Source organism: Schistocerca serialis, chromosome 6, assembly GCF_023864345.2.
Source record: "Schistocerca serialis cubense isolate TAMUIC-IGC-003099 chromosome 6, iqSchSeri2.2, whole genome shotgun sequence".
Taxonomy (NCBI): Eukaryota; Metazoa; Arthropoda; class Insecta; order Orthoptera; family Acrididae; genus Schistocerca; species Schistocerca serialis.
In genome coordinates this window covers 607,726,051-607,741,751 of record NC_064643.1, presented here as the reverse complement: position 1 = coordinate 607,741,751, position 15,701 = coordinate 607,726,051, and the positions used below count along the sequence as shown (strand labels likewise).

The 15,701-nt window shown below is 43.5% G+C and overlaps 1 protein-coding gene across 1 annotated transcript in view; it reads left to right on the top strand.

Annotated features, from left to right (window-relative positions):
- The first annotated feature begins 388 nt into the window (after positions 1-388).
- The window catches only part of LOC126484643 (receptor-type tyrosine-protein phosphatase kappa), a 707,160-nt gene continuing 691,847 nt past the window's right edge, over positions 389-15,701 (top strand). Inside the window, exon 1 of the mRNA XM_050108233.1 lies at positions 389-497. Within this exon, the coding sequence (XP_049964190.1) occupies positions 399-497 (99 nt within the window). The 5' untranslated portion in view covers positions 389-398. The remainder of the gene's footprint in view (positions 498-15,701) is intronic.

The window sequence follows — 15,701 nt, the reverse complement described above, 5'->3', positions numbered from 1 at the left end:
ACCTCCAATACGAAACCACCATGAAAGTACTGCCATCTTGAAACCGACCCTATTTATCTGATGCTGTGTGTTAAAGGAAAATTCTATCTACGGATACAGGTATATCAATAAGTAACATGTACGGGAATTTCATGAAAGTTTTCATACAGTACGGCATTTGTGCGACATTCTGGTTTGTTAAATAGCGTTGTAAATCACACCCTTCGTAGAAATTTCTACTGAGCTCCAGTGAGAGACAATGAGGGTGGAGTTTACTAACAGAAAAATCAGGAAATTATATATGTTGCACGGCAGATGAACCAGTGCGTCTTAGCAGCGTTCTTATTGTATTTATTTATTTGCAGTTTTCTCTAATCACTCGCTTCTCTGCTTTTGTTCCAGCAGAAGAGAATGGCGTCATGTCGACCATACCGGACAGACCCGTGGAGTTGTCACACTTCACCAAACTGTGCGAACAGCGTCGCAAGTTCCCGGTGCTGTACAAGGTCGAGTTCCAGGTGAGTCTCTCAACTGCGTGCTGGCTTCTAATCCTTATAATTTTTCACTCTGCTGCGGAGAGGGTGATCAGGCAGTGGATATGGTGTTCCCTGTAGCAAACTTCAATATATTGATAGCGACAGGGAGAGCTCTACGTGCAGAACGTGTCTTATTGATATTTGCTATTTTCTTGTTAGCGCTAAACAGCAGCAAGTGAAAAGTTTCAGGTTACAGCTTCTGATCTCCACAGATGCGAAACGCAGTGACATTCCAACTGGCCGGACATACACAATGTGATTTTTCCACCGTGTACAAACTCTGGGGATTGATAAGTGACAGGATACGGATCGAAAGAGATCTAATGAACTTACATCCAGAAATGCATGGTTTCCATGGTAGAGACCATTTATTCAATAGTATTTTGTTACAGAGGCTGCGGTCTAATACGCGTTTTAGTATGCACCCACAATTACAGTATGTATCGTTTCCTCCTAGAGGGTGGCACTGTTCTTGTTACGTCATGCCCTAGCGCCCTCACCTGCCATAGTAACTGGTAATGTTGTGTCCGATTCACTTCTCTTGCTGACTCACCTTGTAGTGGATTTGATACAGCGTTGTACACAATGGTTCCGATTCGAGCGGGCAGAAAAGTTGTATCAGGAGACCTATCCCCTGTTTGCAGACGACCGTGTGGAACATTCTCCATGACAATTGTTACTACTCTTATCACTTAAAGCGTGTGCAGGGCTTATTAGCGACATGCTTTCCACATCCGAAGCAGTTTTGTCACTGGTTTCTTCACCAGGCAACCACGATTCCGGGATTTGTGTTATCCGTCTCATTCACAGATGAGACCACCTTTACGCTGAGTGGTATCTGCCGGCCATTGTTGCCGAGCGGTTCTAGGCGCTTCAGTCTGGAACCGCGCGACCACTACAGTCGCAGGTTCGAATCCTGCCTCAGGCATGGGTGTGTGTGATGTCCTTAGGTTAGTTAGGTTTAAGTAGTTCTAAGTTCTAGGCGACTGATGACCTCAGATGTTGAGTCCCGTAGTGCTCAGAGTCATTTGATTTTTTTGAGTGGTATCTTCAGGTTTCACAATAGCAGTGTTTGGGATAGTACGCAGAACCTCCGTGGTATGACGACAGCGTATCATCAGCATGGAAGCAGCCGGAATGTGTAGGCCGGGGTAATGGGCGACCGTGTTTTTGGACCAGTCATCCACCCACGTCGCGTAATAGGCCGAAACTATCGGCGGTTCTTGCGGGCGACTTCGCCTCCCTTGCTGGAAGAAGTGCCATTGACGATTCGAAGGGTTATGTGGCTGTTATGTGATGGTGTTCCAGACCACATCGCCGCTGACGTCCGGACACAGCTTCCCTGGTCGATGGTTCGGACCAGGGCGTCCAATTGCATGGTCTGCTCGTTCATCGGATCTCAACCCGTGCGATTTCTGGTTTTGGGGCCATCTCAGAAGTATCGTGCATGCAGAGCCCATTGCAGATGTGGAGACACTGGAGCAGCGTATTCATACTGCCTTTAACGCTGATCGTAAGCAGTGTGGCCGATGTGAATGTGTGAGACAGAACATGCTACTGCGCATACAAGCATGCGTTGAGGCACATGGAAACCATTTTCAGTACATACTGTAACTGCCGCTGCATGGTATAGTGCGTACAAACCGTAGTCTGTGTAACAATGTATGATTGAATAAATTTTCTCTAGCATGGAAACCATGCACTTTCGGACATAAGTTCATTAGACATTTCTTGTACAGTGTCCTGTTATCGATCAATGCGTACAGTTTGTGCACAGTGGAAAAAAATTACCCTACATATCACACTATGTGACTCTTGTCTTTCGTTTCTCATCATTGAATGGCCGATGATGCAAAACACATAGGTAACAGCGATTGTACAAAGAATACACAAGAAATAATTTACATATACTTTCAAATTTTGAAAAAGCAGAATTGTTCAACATCGAAAACCCCTAAGACGATTTTCAGCATTATGAATTATGTGTTACTAGTTGCTTACGGTGGAAATAGCGCCTCATCCCGTGATTCTTCAAGTTTGTGGGTGTTTTCAGCCATGTTATCCTTTGTTGAACCATAAAACGTACCCATTAGTTTACGAAATTTGCCTGTCACCCTAATAGAGTTGTAACATAGTAACTAAAATACTTATCAAAATATGTATTGTTCGATATAAAAGCAGATAAAATGATTCACGGCAAAAATAGTGTCCTTCAGTAGGAGAAAGCTTTTAAAATTCCGTTAAACTGTGTCGTGCACAGCCTTCGGTGCATCGGCTGGCGGAAGAAAATTATGGCTGTGTGTTAATGCGCAAATCAGCGTCCATCCGCTTGCATTCAGCGTAATTGCACGCGTAAATCAGTGACGTAATCGTTCAGGACATATTCGCTACTGACGTAATCCCTCGTTGATCAACACGCACTGTTGTATTAGCAGAGCCGCTCGCAGATTCTGCTTCAAATCGTTATATCGGGAGCTTTCCAAGCTCACAGAACATCAATTATTTATGTATGTATCTTTAGTTGACACACGATTTTGAACAGTGCAAACAGTCACAGACAAGCATGTAACACCCTTGTCTTAGTCTTATGATTGCATTTCTGCACTGTTTTGTTTTGTTTAAACGTGCCTAAATGATAGGGTGATTGGCGTAAAGAAGACAATTGAAACAAATCTATATGTATGAAGATGAACTTGAAATTATTAACTAACGTCATACTTCAATAACTTAGAATATATGCGACATAAGAAGTTAGGTAGGGGGAGGAAAAGAAAGAAAGGAGAAAGAAACTCCGTGAAAATGCAGAATCGATTGCGAACTATAAAATAAACTAAACAAGAGTCTGTGGAATAAGTGTAGAGGTAAATTACACGGTACTCGTAACGCCTGCTCATCGGCAAAAACAAGGCTCGCTACTAAATGTCTCGAGGTGTGTGTGTGTGTGTGTGTGTGTGTGTGTGTGTGTGTGTGTGTGTGTGTTTGATAGAGTAACGGTTAAGAATTGCTGCTACATAGGGAGATTCTGAGGCAGATGCTAATTGACAGGATTGCTTCCGAAATAACTTTTGACGGTATTTTATGGAGTCTGTGGGAAGGTCGGGAAACCAAAGACACTAAAATAGTGTGCTGTACATTCATTGAGAGTAATGGATGTTCGAAACGTGCAGTACCCCTGCACCTGGAAAAATGGCCCCATTCTGTTTATGAAAATACTCCAGTAAATAACTCTTATTGATTCACACTGAGCAAAATGGCGCAGTGTTTACTGGAGCATGATGGTTAACATCACATTTTTAGCCAAAAACTGTCCAACACAGATAGCTGTGGGTGTAGGTGCGATGTCTTGATGGACGAACCAGTCTCCCGTCTGCCACAAATTAGGTGTTTCTTGACGAACACTGTTGCACTATCTACTTAAAACGTCCAAATAAAAGTTATGATTGATGGCCTGGCTTGCGAGAACAAACCTTGAATGAACTAACAGTTTGGCATCAAAAAAGCAAATCAGAATTGTTTTGATGTTTGATTTGACTTGACGACATGCTTTTGGATGGCGTGATGGTGATGTCTTCCATTGTCTTGACTGTTGCTTTGTTTATTGGTCGTAACCATAGCACCATGACTCTTCAACTCGAAGTTCCTTTTGATTTTTACTCAGGACCCGACGAATAAACTTGACAGCAACCCTTTTCATTCCCTAATCTTCCGTTAAAATTCGCTGAATCGAGCTCCAAGATAACCCACTAATCTCTGACAGTTGATCAATTGTCTGCCTACATCTACGTGGATACTCTGCAAATCACACTTAAGTGCCTGGCAGAGGGTTCATCGAACCACCTTCACTATTCTCTATTATTGCAGTCTCGTATAGCGCACGGAAAGAACGAACATCTACAGTATATCTTTCCGTAGGAGCTCTGATTTCCCTTAAATTGATCGTGGTGATCGTTCCTCCCCACGTAAGTCGGTGTCAACAAAATATTTTCGCATTCGGAGGAGAAAGTTGGTGATTGGAATTTCGTGAGAAGATTCCGTCGCTACGAAAAACGCCTTTCTTTTAATGATGTCCAGCCCGTATCCTGTGCCATTTCAGTCACACACTCTCCATATTTCGCGATAACACAAAACGTTCTGCCCTTCTTTGAACTTTTTCGATGTACTTCGTCAATTATATCTGGTAAGGATCCCACACAGCGCAGCAGTATTCTAAAAGAGGACGGACAAGCATAGTGTAGACAGACGCCTTAGTAGATCTGTTACTTTTTCGAACTATCCTGCCAATAAAACGCAGTCTGTGAGCTCAAGCTCTCGGATTTTTTTCAGTGTTTTTGTCGATTCATGCACCTGATGAAACGCCCAGAACGAGGCTCGTCATCATCCGACATGTTGCCATTTTAAAATCGAGCAAACCACACTTACATTTGAATTTTTCCCATAGCGTTATCTTAGTAAGCTGTTTTCAACATTAAAACAGTTTCAGCAGCATTTTTACGGAGAAGAAAACAAAATTTCACAGCTGCACGTTTTTCACTTGAACTTGCCACCATAAAAAACGAAACAAGAACAAAACAGCGCTAGCAAAAGCAATCACTGTAGATGAAGAGAACAAGCCAGGTTGACAACATAGGCGGCACTGAAATGTCTAGCGGCAGAAGTGCGAACTACACAAGCTACGCCCACGCCATTGTCATTCCGGTGTTCCCTCGTACTGTGAGCAAATTGGCTTTGTTTCTGGCTCTGAACGCTATCTCCCTAAAGGGCTCCATAGCACTACTAAAGTCGCCCATTTACAGCCCAACTGTTCGGCCGCACCCCTCCAGCTGAGTGGGTCACCGACCCCTCTGACTGTGTGTGGGCACATTGCGACTGCATGGTTGACCCTACCTGCCTGCGCTAAAGGAGTGCGAGATGGTAGGTAGCGGTCGCAGCAAGCGAGTCCATCAAGTCCACAACAAACCATGACACCCAGAACACGGACCCAACTGCCTACAAAATAGCCAACACAAATACGAACGTGTCGAGATATTGGAAGGGGGTGGGGGGCGGGGGAGGGGTCGGCCTACTGGTCAGCCTGTTTATGGGAGCCTTAACATTGGCGCTCCCAACAACTAGCAAACCCCTCTACCTGTGTGCCTGCTTGGAAGCGGATGTAGTAGTCTCCTGTCATAGCGTGAATGAGAGAAGCCAGACGGCCAGTCTCTTCATTGACCCTCTGACTCGAGTGACACGAACCCGTTACCACCCAACACTCACCGTACGGTGAGCCGGATCAACCGCTTTGGGTGCACTGGAAGGTGTCTCACCATCAGAGCCCGTGGGCAACACTAGTCACACCTGGGGTTAGCCATGTGATGCGCCAGATTCTCCATAAGCGCTACACCCCGAGGCGACAGCCTGAAGATGGCTGACCATAGCCAAAGGCACCTTCAGCTGTTTGTGAACTGCGCCCAGCTATCACAAAGCACGCACACATCCTATCCATTCTAGCACGACTAACTTAAGAAGTAAACTGTAAACGCACACAGTGAAAGCCAAACATAAATCTGTTATGCTCCTGACGTGTCACCTGTGGAAGCTGACACCTTGCTGAATTGTGTATCTGGCCACTCAAAGGAAATAAAGACTGTGCTGAAAAACATGCACAGCATATAAAAATTAAACTACGAAGAAAACACAGAAAAAACTAAGTGCATAATACTGGTGCGTAGCATACGAGAGCTGGAATCTACCACTCTGTTGGTTGTTTCATGTCCCTTTGCACCTGTACTGAAAGAGGCCTCGAAAAATTTGTAGCTATTTTATGCCAGTTTTTTCACTTCTATAGTCAGAGTTATTCTGACTGCGCCGTCGAATTCAGTTTTAGTTGTTGCTGTTGCTGCTGCTGCTGCTGCTACAGATTGTCGGGGCTGTGTCCTACTCTTCATGGTTTCGTTAATCCCAACAAAACACACCTTTTGTTTCGAATCCACGTGGCCTCTTTCCTAGGAAAATTATGATGGAGAATGTCTTACTGTAGCGTGGTGGAAGTTCTGCCGTTATCAGTCAGTTCGAAACAGTATAATGCCCTGTCTAGTGCAGTTTCATTTCCACCTTCACACAGAAAGAAGGAACATTTTCACCTGACGGTATTGCAAATAACGTTTTCTAAAAGCCACAGGAGCATCCTCATTTCGACACAGTATTTTTCAAAACATTGTGACATAGTTTAAAAATATAAATAAAGAGGGCAGGTCGCCTCCAAGGTGCCAGAGACTAATAAATACATCCATTCAGTAGCACACAAAGATCCTGTGTCGTTTGTCGGAGGCTGACGTATAGGAAACCACTTTCCGTCCCACTTTATTTTTCACCACAGGGTGAAATCTCAGTAGAACCCTGTGATCAAACGTGATTCCTCACTTTGTATAATTTTGTGTTTTTTCGAACCCTGCCGTCGACGTGTAGCAACATGTACCATGATTAGTCTAAATGAGCTTTTACCATTCTTCGAGCGTCCATTGATTTTTCTCACATCTAAGTACACCCGTTTCACCGTTGACATGATTGCACGAGTTACGTTGCCTATTACCAGCACGAACTCAGTGTCCCCGCATACGCCATCCACCGAGCGGGGTAGCGCAGTGGTTAGAACACTGGACTCGTTTCCGGGAGAACGATGGTTCAAACCTCCGTCGTGTCGTGCTGATTTACGCTTTCTGTGACTTCCCTAAATCTATTAAGGTAAATGCTGTCGTGGCTTCTTCGAAAGGGCACGGCTGTTTTCCTTCTCCATCCTTCCCCAATACGAGCTTGTGCTCCGTCTCTAATGACCTCGTTGTCGACTGAACGTTAAACACTAATCTCCTCCTCTCGACCTCGGAATCCAACATAGGTTAGATCTAGTGCGGTGATACTTCGGTTAACTTTCTGTGCTAACTGATCTTCGTGCAACTTAACATTTCAACTCTGTAGATATCTATGAGCGCTGTTGTTTTTGATCGCGCTCTGAAAAATTTGTAGGTATTCTACATCTTTGCCTACGCAATACGATATGGTATGAACTTGTTCTATCTCCGGTGTCCGGTGTAAGAGTAGTAGTAAAGTTTCACCTATAACCACGAAAAAATAAAGTTAGTTACTCGATTTTTGTTCGGCCGTTCTTACTTGTCTGCATTTCGGGTACACATTGAAATCCCAGCTCCACGGTACCGTAGGAAATAGATACGGAAGCCAGAACAAAACGGAGTAGCCCACTGATACCGTCAACGACAGTGCGGTAATTTGTTTTAAACGGCAACGGAGATTTTGCAGCTGGTCAGGCCTGGCCAGACGTCTAAAGAAGCCAACTCCGTGGCGACCTCACGTACACTGCTGTGGCGGGTCTGCCACTGTGTTGAATAACTAATTTCAGAAATGTTCGGGTTTTGTAAAAATTTTGAAGTCTTTTTTATTCCTCTGGTGAATCGACCTATTAGGGGTGTAATATTAACATATACCCATATCATAAATGTTCCAGCGAAAAACTCACTTTGCTCAAAAATATGCGATCTGACTGTGTAATGCCGGCCGCTGTAGCAGAGCGGTTCTAGGCACTTCAGTCTGGAACCGCGCTGCTGCTACGATCGCAGGTTCGAATCCTGCCTAGGGCATGGATGTGTGTGATGCCCCTAGGTTAGATAGGTTTAAGTAGTTCTAAGTTCTAGGGGACTGATGACTTCAGATGTAAAGTCCCATAGTGCTGCGAGCCGTCTGAACTATTTGACTGCGTACTAATAGCTCTGCTCACAACAACAATCAACTTGCCGGGCAACTAATAAAGCCAAGGGTAGCTAATACTCCACTAAACTAAGAATTAATAACTCGCCCACCTTCATACAGCAATTGCTAATAAAAAAACCAATATCGCGTAGTCACACACTGTCAATATGTAGAAAGGGAACTACGAATTACTTGCGCAAATTGATTCTGCGTATAACTTATTCCGTTAAAATCGATACATTCATTGTGGCTCGTAATACTTTATTAATAACTTCCTTTAAAACGAAATCGTATAATATTAATGGCAACAATTTCGACTATCTGGCACCACTCAAACAATGCGTCAGTCAGGGATGTATACAGAATAAATCTGATAGAATACAATGAATTTCTTATTCTTTATTCATTAGGAAACAACGGCTGGTTATCATCGCCGCTTTTCTTGTTCCACAAACACTGTTGTGCGCCACCGTTGTATCTTTATTGATCTTGCGGAAACTCGTCCTCCGAGTTATGATGGTATTCGGCGGTTTTATAGTCTAAATGCAACGGTTCCTAACAAGATGGTTGTTGTTGTTGTGTTCAGTCCGAAGACTGGTTTGATGCGGATCTCACTCCTCCTCTCTCGTCTGCAATCCAGTTCATCTCAGAATAACTGATGTTACTAACATCCATTTGAACCTGCTTCCTGTGTTCATCTTTTGGCCTTTATCAACAATTTTGCCTCTCCCCCTTTGCTTATAATACACAAATGGCGATCACTTGATGTTTCGGAATGTCTTACATCAACCGGTCTCTTCTTTTACTCAAGTTATACCAGAAATTTCTTTTCTCCTGTATTCTATTCAATGGCTCCTCACTAGTTACACAATCTATCGACCTTATCTTCAGCTTTCTTCTGTTTATCGTTCGTGTTTCCCTTCTGTACAGTGCCACGCTTCAGACAAATACCTTCAGACACTTAATTGTACATTCGATATTAACAAATTCCTGGTTATCAGAAACGGTATTCTTGCTGTTGTTATTGTTTATTTAAACATTATCTGAAGGAAGGGGAAGGAAAGGGGAAGGATGGGTGGGAAAGCTTGCCGGCTAAGCTCACAGAACATTGATCTAATGCAGTGGCGAAAGTTGAAAATTTGTTCCGGACCCGATTCTCACGAACGGTTGCCTTAACACATTCGGCAATCCGGACACGGTGCCTGACCGACTCAAATTTCCAGCTTATCGCATACTACAATGCAGCGTCCCTCGACCATAAAACTCACTATTAACAAATCCTGATCCCCGTAGGAGTTTGGATGATATTTGTGCTTTCGCACTGAAACAAACGTCGAGGAACCGTCCCCCTGTTCTTTGTTTGTTTTTTGTTTTTTTTTCAGAAATATGTGTATTTGAACGTTCTCTCTCCTGTCGGACATGTGACAGAACAGACACCTCTCACATGTATACAGTTCTACAATTTATATCCTCTCTACTTCGCCCATCACCGGATATTTCGCTGCGCGATTCGTACATCATTTCCTAACCTAATCCTCCCATTGCCGCCTGATTTCATTCGACTACATTCCATTAGCCGTGTTTTCATTTTGTTAATTCTCATGTTGTATTCTCCTTTCAAGACCCTGTTCATTCCGTTCAACTGCTTTTCCAAGTTGTTTATTGTCCCAGACGGAATTGCAACCTTATCGATAAACAGCAAAGTCTTTTATTTCTTCTCTCTGAACTTTTATCAAATTTCTCCTTGATTTTCTTTCCCACTTGCTTGTTATACGGATAGAAAAATATCGGGGAAAAGCGACAACCACCTTCTCAACAACTGATTTCCTTTCATGCCCTTAAATTTATACAATTGCCGTCTAGATACTGTACATGTTGTACTACTTTTTATCCTTGCTACCTTCAGAAATTTAAAGTGTGTGTTCCTGCCATCAATGTAAGAAACTTTCTGCAAATCTACAAATGGCATAAACGTAGGCCGTTCCTTAACCTATGTTCTAAGATAAGTCAGTATTGCCTCGCGTGTTCCAAAATTTCTCCGAAACCAAAGTGATATACTCCGAGGTCAAATCCACCACTTTTCTCATTCTTTGGTAAATAATTAGTGTCAGTAATTTGCAGCCGTGAATACGAGGTGCATTCAAGTTCTAAGGCCTCCGATTTTTTTTGTAATTAACTACTCACCCGAAATCGATGAAACTGGTGTTACTTCTCGACGTAATCGCCCTGCAGACGTACACATTTTTCACAGCGCTGACGCCATGATTCCATGGCAGCGGCGAAGGCTTCTTTAGGAGTCTGTTTTGACCACTGGAAAATCGCTGAGGCAATAGCAGCACAGCTGGTGAATGTGCGGCCACGGAGAGTGTCTTTCATTGTTGGAAAAAGCCAAAAGTCACTAGGAGCCACGTCAGGTGAGTAGGGAGCATGAGGAATCACTCCAAAGTTGTTATCACGAAGAAACTGTTGCGTAACGTTAGCTCGATGTGCGGGTGCGTTGTCTTGGTGAAACAGCATACGTGCAGCCCTTCCCGGACGTTTTTGTTGCAGTGCAGAAAGGAATTTGTTCTTCAAAACATTTTCGTAGGATGCACCTGTTACCGTAGTGTCCTTTGGAACGCAATGGGTAAGGATTACGCCCTCGCTGTCCCAGAACATGGACACCATCATTTATTCAGCACTGGCGGTTACCCGAAATTTTTTTGGTGGCGGTGAATCTGTGTGCTTCCATTGAGCTGACTGGCGCTTTGTTTCTGGATTGAAAAATGGCATCCACGTCTCATCCATTGTCACAACCGACGAAAAGAAAGTCCCATTCATGCTGTCGTTGTGCGTCAACATTGCTTGGCAACATGCCACACAGGCAGCCATGTGGTCGTCCGTCAGCATTCGTGGCACCCACCTGGATGACACTTTTCGCATTTTCAGGTCGTCATGCAGGATTGTGTGCACAGAACCCACAGAATGCCAACTCTGGAGGCGATCTGTTCAACAGTCATTCGGCGAGCCCCCAAAACAATTCTCTCCACTTTCTCGATCATGTCGTCAGACCGGCTTGTGTGAGCCTGAGGTTGTTTCGGTTTGTTGTCACACGATGTTCTGCCTTCATTAAAGTGTTGCACCCACAAACGCACTTTCGACACATCCATAACTCCATCACCACATGTCTCCTTCAACTGTCGATGAATTTCAATTGGTTTCACACCACGCAAATTCAGAAAACGAATGATTGCACGCTGTTCAAGTAAGGAAAACGTCGCCATTTTAAGTATTTAAAACAGTTCTCATTCTCGCCGCTGGCGGTAAAATTCCATCTGCCTGTACGGTGCTGCCGTCTCTGGGACGTATTGACAATGAACGCGACCTCATTTTAAAACAATTCACAATCTCTTTCCAGTCCTGAGAAAAAAAATCGGAGGCCTTAGAACTTGAATGCACCTCGTAATTCACTGATAGTTGTGTAATATTCACATCTGTGAGAATCTCCTTACTTTGTAATTGGAATTATTACACTCTTCTTGAAGTCTGTGGCTAATTCTCCCGTCTCATTCCTCTTGAACTATGAGGGTAGTGTTCCTGTCTCATACATTTTGCACACGAATTAGGATAGTTCTGTCATGGATGACTGTTACAAAAACATCAGTAATTTTGAGGGAATGTCGTCTGCTTCTGGGGCCTTGTTTCGGCTTTGGTCTTCAGCGCTATGTCAAGTTATTCTGGGAGTATCATGTCTCCCATCACATCTTCATCGATGGGCTCTTCCCTTTCTTCAGGGTGTTTGAGAATTCCTATTTCAGGCTTATAGTGCTTAAAGAGGGTCTAGTACACTCGAGTTGAGAAAAAAGGGAACATCTTGAACGACAAGAGATCGGACGTTCAAATTCACAGGACATGTACATTAGTATGTTCTGCAGAAGTGATTAGCATTTCACTCATCTCGGTTCAGCATGTGTTCTGATGCCTAGTAGGAACAGGGTCCGCCACGGTTCCTGATAATTTGTTCCATGCTTGGTGACATCGACGCGTATAAGGCGCGAATGGCGTCCTGAGCCACCCACGCTGCACTCACCTTCACTTCCAGTGTAATGTTCAACTGTGGTGATTGGCACTGGGTCACAGCACTGTACCTGTCGTTTGACCATAATTTTTTTTTTTTTTATCAGTCTTCTGACTGGTTTGATGTGGCCGACCACGGATTCCTCTCCTGTGCTAACCTCTTCATCTCACACTAGCAGTTGCTGGATGTATTCCAGTCTCTTTCTTCCTTTCCAGTTTTTGCCCTCTACAGCTCCCTCTAGTACCACGGAAGTCATTCCCTCATGTCCCTCCGCCACACACCGTTGGGTGGCTTGTGGAGTATAAATGTAGATGTAGATGTAGATGAATAGATGCCCTGTCATCCTGTCCCTTCTCCTTACCAGTATTTTCCATATATTCCTTTCCTCTCCGACTCTGCGTAGAATTTCCTCATTCCTTACCTTATCAGTCCATCTAATTTTCATCATTCGTCCGTAGCACCACATCTGAAATGCTTCGATTCTCTTCTGTTCCGGTTTTCCCATAGTCCATGTTTCACTACCATGCAATGCTGTACTCCAGACGTACATTCTCAGAAATTTCTTCCTCAAATTAAGTCCAATATTTGATATTTGTAGACTTCTCTTGCCCAGGAATGCCCTTTTCGCCATTGCTAATTTGATTTTGATGTCTTCCTTGCTCCGTTCGTCATTGATTATTTTGCTGCCTAGGTAGCAAAATTCCTGAATTTCATCTTCTACGTGACCATCAATCCTGATGCTAAGTTTCTCGCTGTTCTTATTTGTACTGTTTCTCATTACCTTCGTCTTACTTCGATTTACTCTCGGTCCATACTGTGTACTCATTAGATTGTTCATTCCGTTCAGCGGATCATGTAATTCTTCTTCACTTTCACTCAGAATAGCAATATCATCAGCGAATCGTATCATCGATATCCTTTCACCTTGAATTTTAATTCCATTCCTGAACTTTCCTTTTATTTCCATAATTGCTTCATCGATGTACAGATTGACCAGTAGGGGTGAAAGGCTACATCCTTGTCTTACACTTTTTAATACGATCACTTCGTTTCTGGTTGTCCACTCTTATTATTCCCTCTTGGCTGTTGCACATATTGTATATGACCCGTCTCTCCCTATAGCTTACCCCTACTTTTTCCAGGATTTCGAACATCTTGCCTCATTTTACGTTGCCGAACGCTTTTTCCGGGTCGACAAATCCTAAGAACGTGGCTTGATTTTTCTTTAGTCTGGCTTCCATTATTAACCGTAACGTCAGAATTGCTCTCTCGTGCCTTTACTTTTCCTAAAGCCAAACTGATCGTCATCCAGCGCCTCCTCAGTTTTCTTTTCCATTCTTCTGTATATTATTCTTGTAAGCAACTTGGATGCATGACCTGTTAAGCTGATTGTGCGATAATTCTCGCACTTGTCAGCTCTTGCCGTTTTCGGAATTGCGTGGATGATGCTTTTCCGAAAGTCTAATGGTATGTCGCCAGACTCGTACATTCTACACACCAACGTGAATAGTCGTTTTGTTGCCACTTCCTCCAATGATTTTAGAAATTCTGATGGAATGTTATCTATCCCTTCTGCCTTATTTGATCTTCAGTCCTCCAAAGCTCATTTAAATTCTGATTTTAATACTGCATTCTTTATCCCTTCTTCTATCATATCAGACAAGTCTTCCCCCTCATAGAGGCTTTCAGTGTACTCTTCCCATCTATCTGCTCTCTCCTCTGCACTCTTAATGTTACCATCCATAGCTCGTGGTCTCGCTTCCCGAGCACGGGGTCCCGGGTTCGATTCCCGGAGGGTTTGCGATTTTCGCCTGCCCCGAGATAACTGGGTGTTTGTGTTGTCCTCATCATTTCATCATCATTCATACAAGTGGCAAGATTGGACTGAGAAAAGGTTGGGAATTTGTACGGCCGCTGATAACCGCGCAGTTGAGTGCCCCACAATCCAATCATCATAATCATCGTCATCGTCATCGTCATCATCGTCATCATCATCATCATCATCATCATCTTCTTCTTCTTCTTCTTCTTCTTCTTCTTCTTCTTCTTCTTAATGTTACCACCCTTGCTTTTAATGTCACAGTAGGTTGTTTTGACTTTCCTGTATGCTGAGTCTGTCCTTCCGACAGTCATTTCTTTTTCGGTGCCTTCAAATTTTTCCTGCAGCCATTTCGTCTTACCTTCCCTGCACTTCTTATTTATTTCACTCCTCAGCGACTTGTATTTCTGAGTTTCCCGGAACATTTTTGTACTTCCTTTACTTTAATCGACCAATTGAAGTATTTCTTCTATTACCCTTGGTTTCCTCGCAGTTTCTTTCTTTCTAGCTATTGTTTCCTTCCCAACTTCTGTGACTGCCCCTTTTAGAGATGTCCATTCCTCTTCAACTGTACTGCCTACTAAGCTATTTCTTTATCGCTGTATCTATAGCTTTAGAGAACGTCAACCGTATCTCGTCATTCTTTAATACTTCCGTATCCCACTTCTTAGCGTATTGATTCTTCCTGACTAATGTCTTAAACTTCAGCCTACTTTTCATCACTACTACATGGTGATCTGCGTCTGTGTGTGCTCCTGGATACACCTTACAATACAGTATGTGATTTTCGAATCTCTGTCTGACCATGATGTAATATAACTGAAATCTTCCTGTATCTCTTGGCATTTTCCAAGTGTACCTCCTCCTCTTGTGATTCTTGAATAGGATATTCGCTATTACTTGCAGAAACTTGTTACAGAACTCAATTAGTCTTTCTCCTCTCTCATTCCGTGTCCCAGTCCATATTCTTCTGTAACCTTTTCTTCTACTCCTTACCCTACAAGTGCATTCCAGTTCCCCATGACTATTAGGTTTTCACCTCCCTTAATATACTGTATTACCGTTTCAGTATCCTCATACACTTTCTCTGTCTCTTCATCTTCAGCTTGAGACGTCGGCATGTGTAGCTGAACCATCGTTGTCGGTGTTCGTTTGGTGTCGATTCTGATACGAACGACCCTGTCGCTGAACTGTTCACAGAAACACTCTCTCTGCCTACCTTCCAATTCATAACAAATCCTACTCCCGTTATACCGTTTTCTGCTGCTGTTGATATTACCCTATATCATCTGACCATTTCTCATCACTGACCCCTACTATACCTGTATTGAGCCTTTGCATTTCCGTTTTCAGATTTTCTGGATTTCACCATATCCCACACGTTTTCGATTTCCCATAAGTCTGGTGATCTGGGGGGCCAAGGCAAAAGGCTGACATCCTGTGACACCAAGAAGCACGTGTACGTGCAGCAAGATGTGGTCGTGCATTGTCTTGCTGAAATATGACATCTGGGATGTTATGTAGAAAGGGAGTGACTGCGGGTTGCAGGGTGTCATTCACGTAGGTCACACGG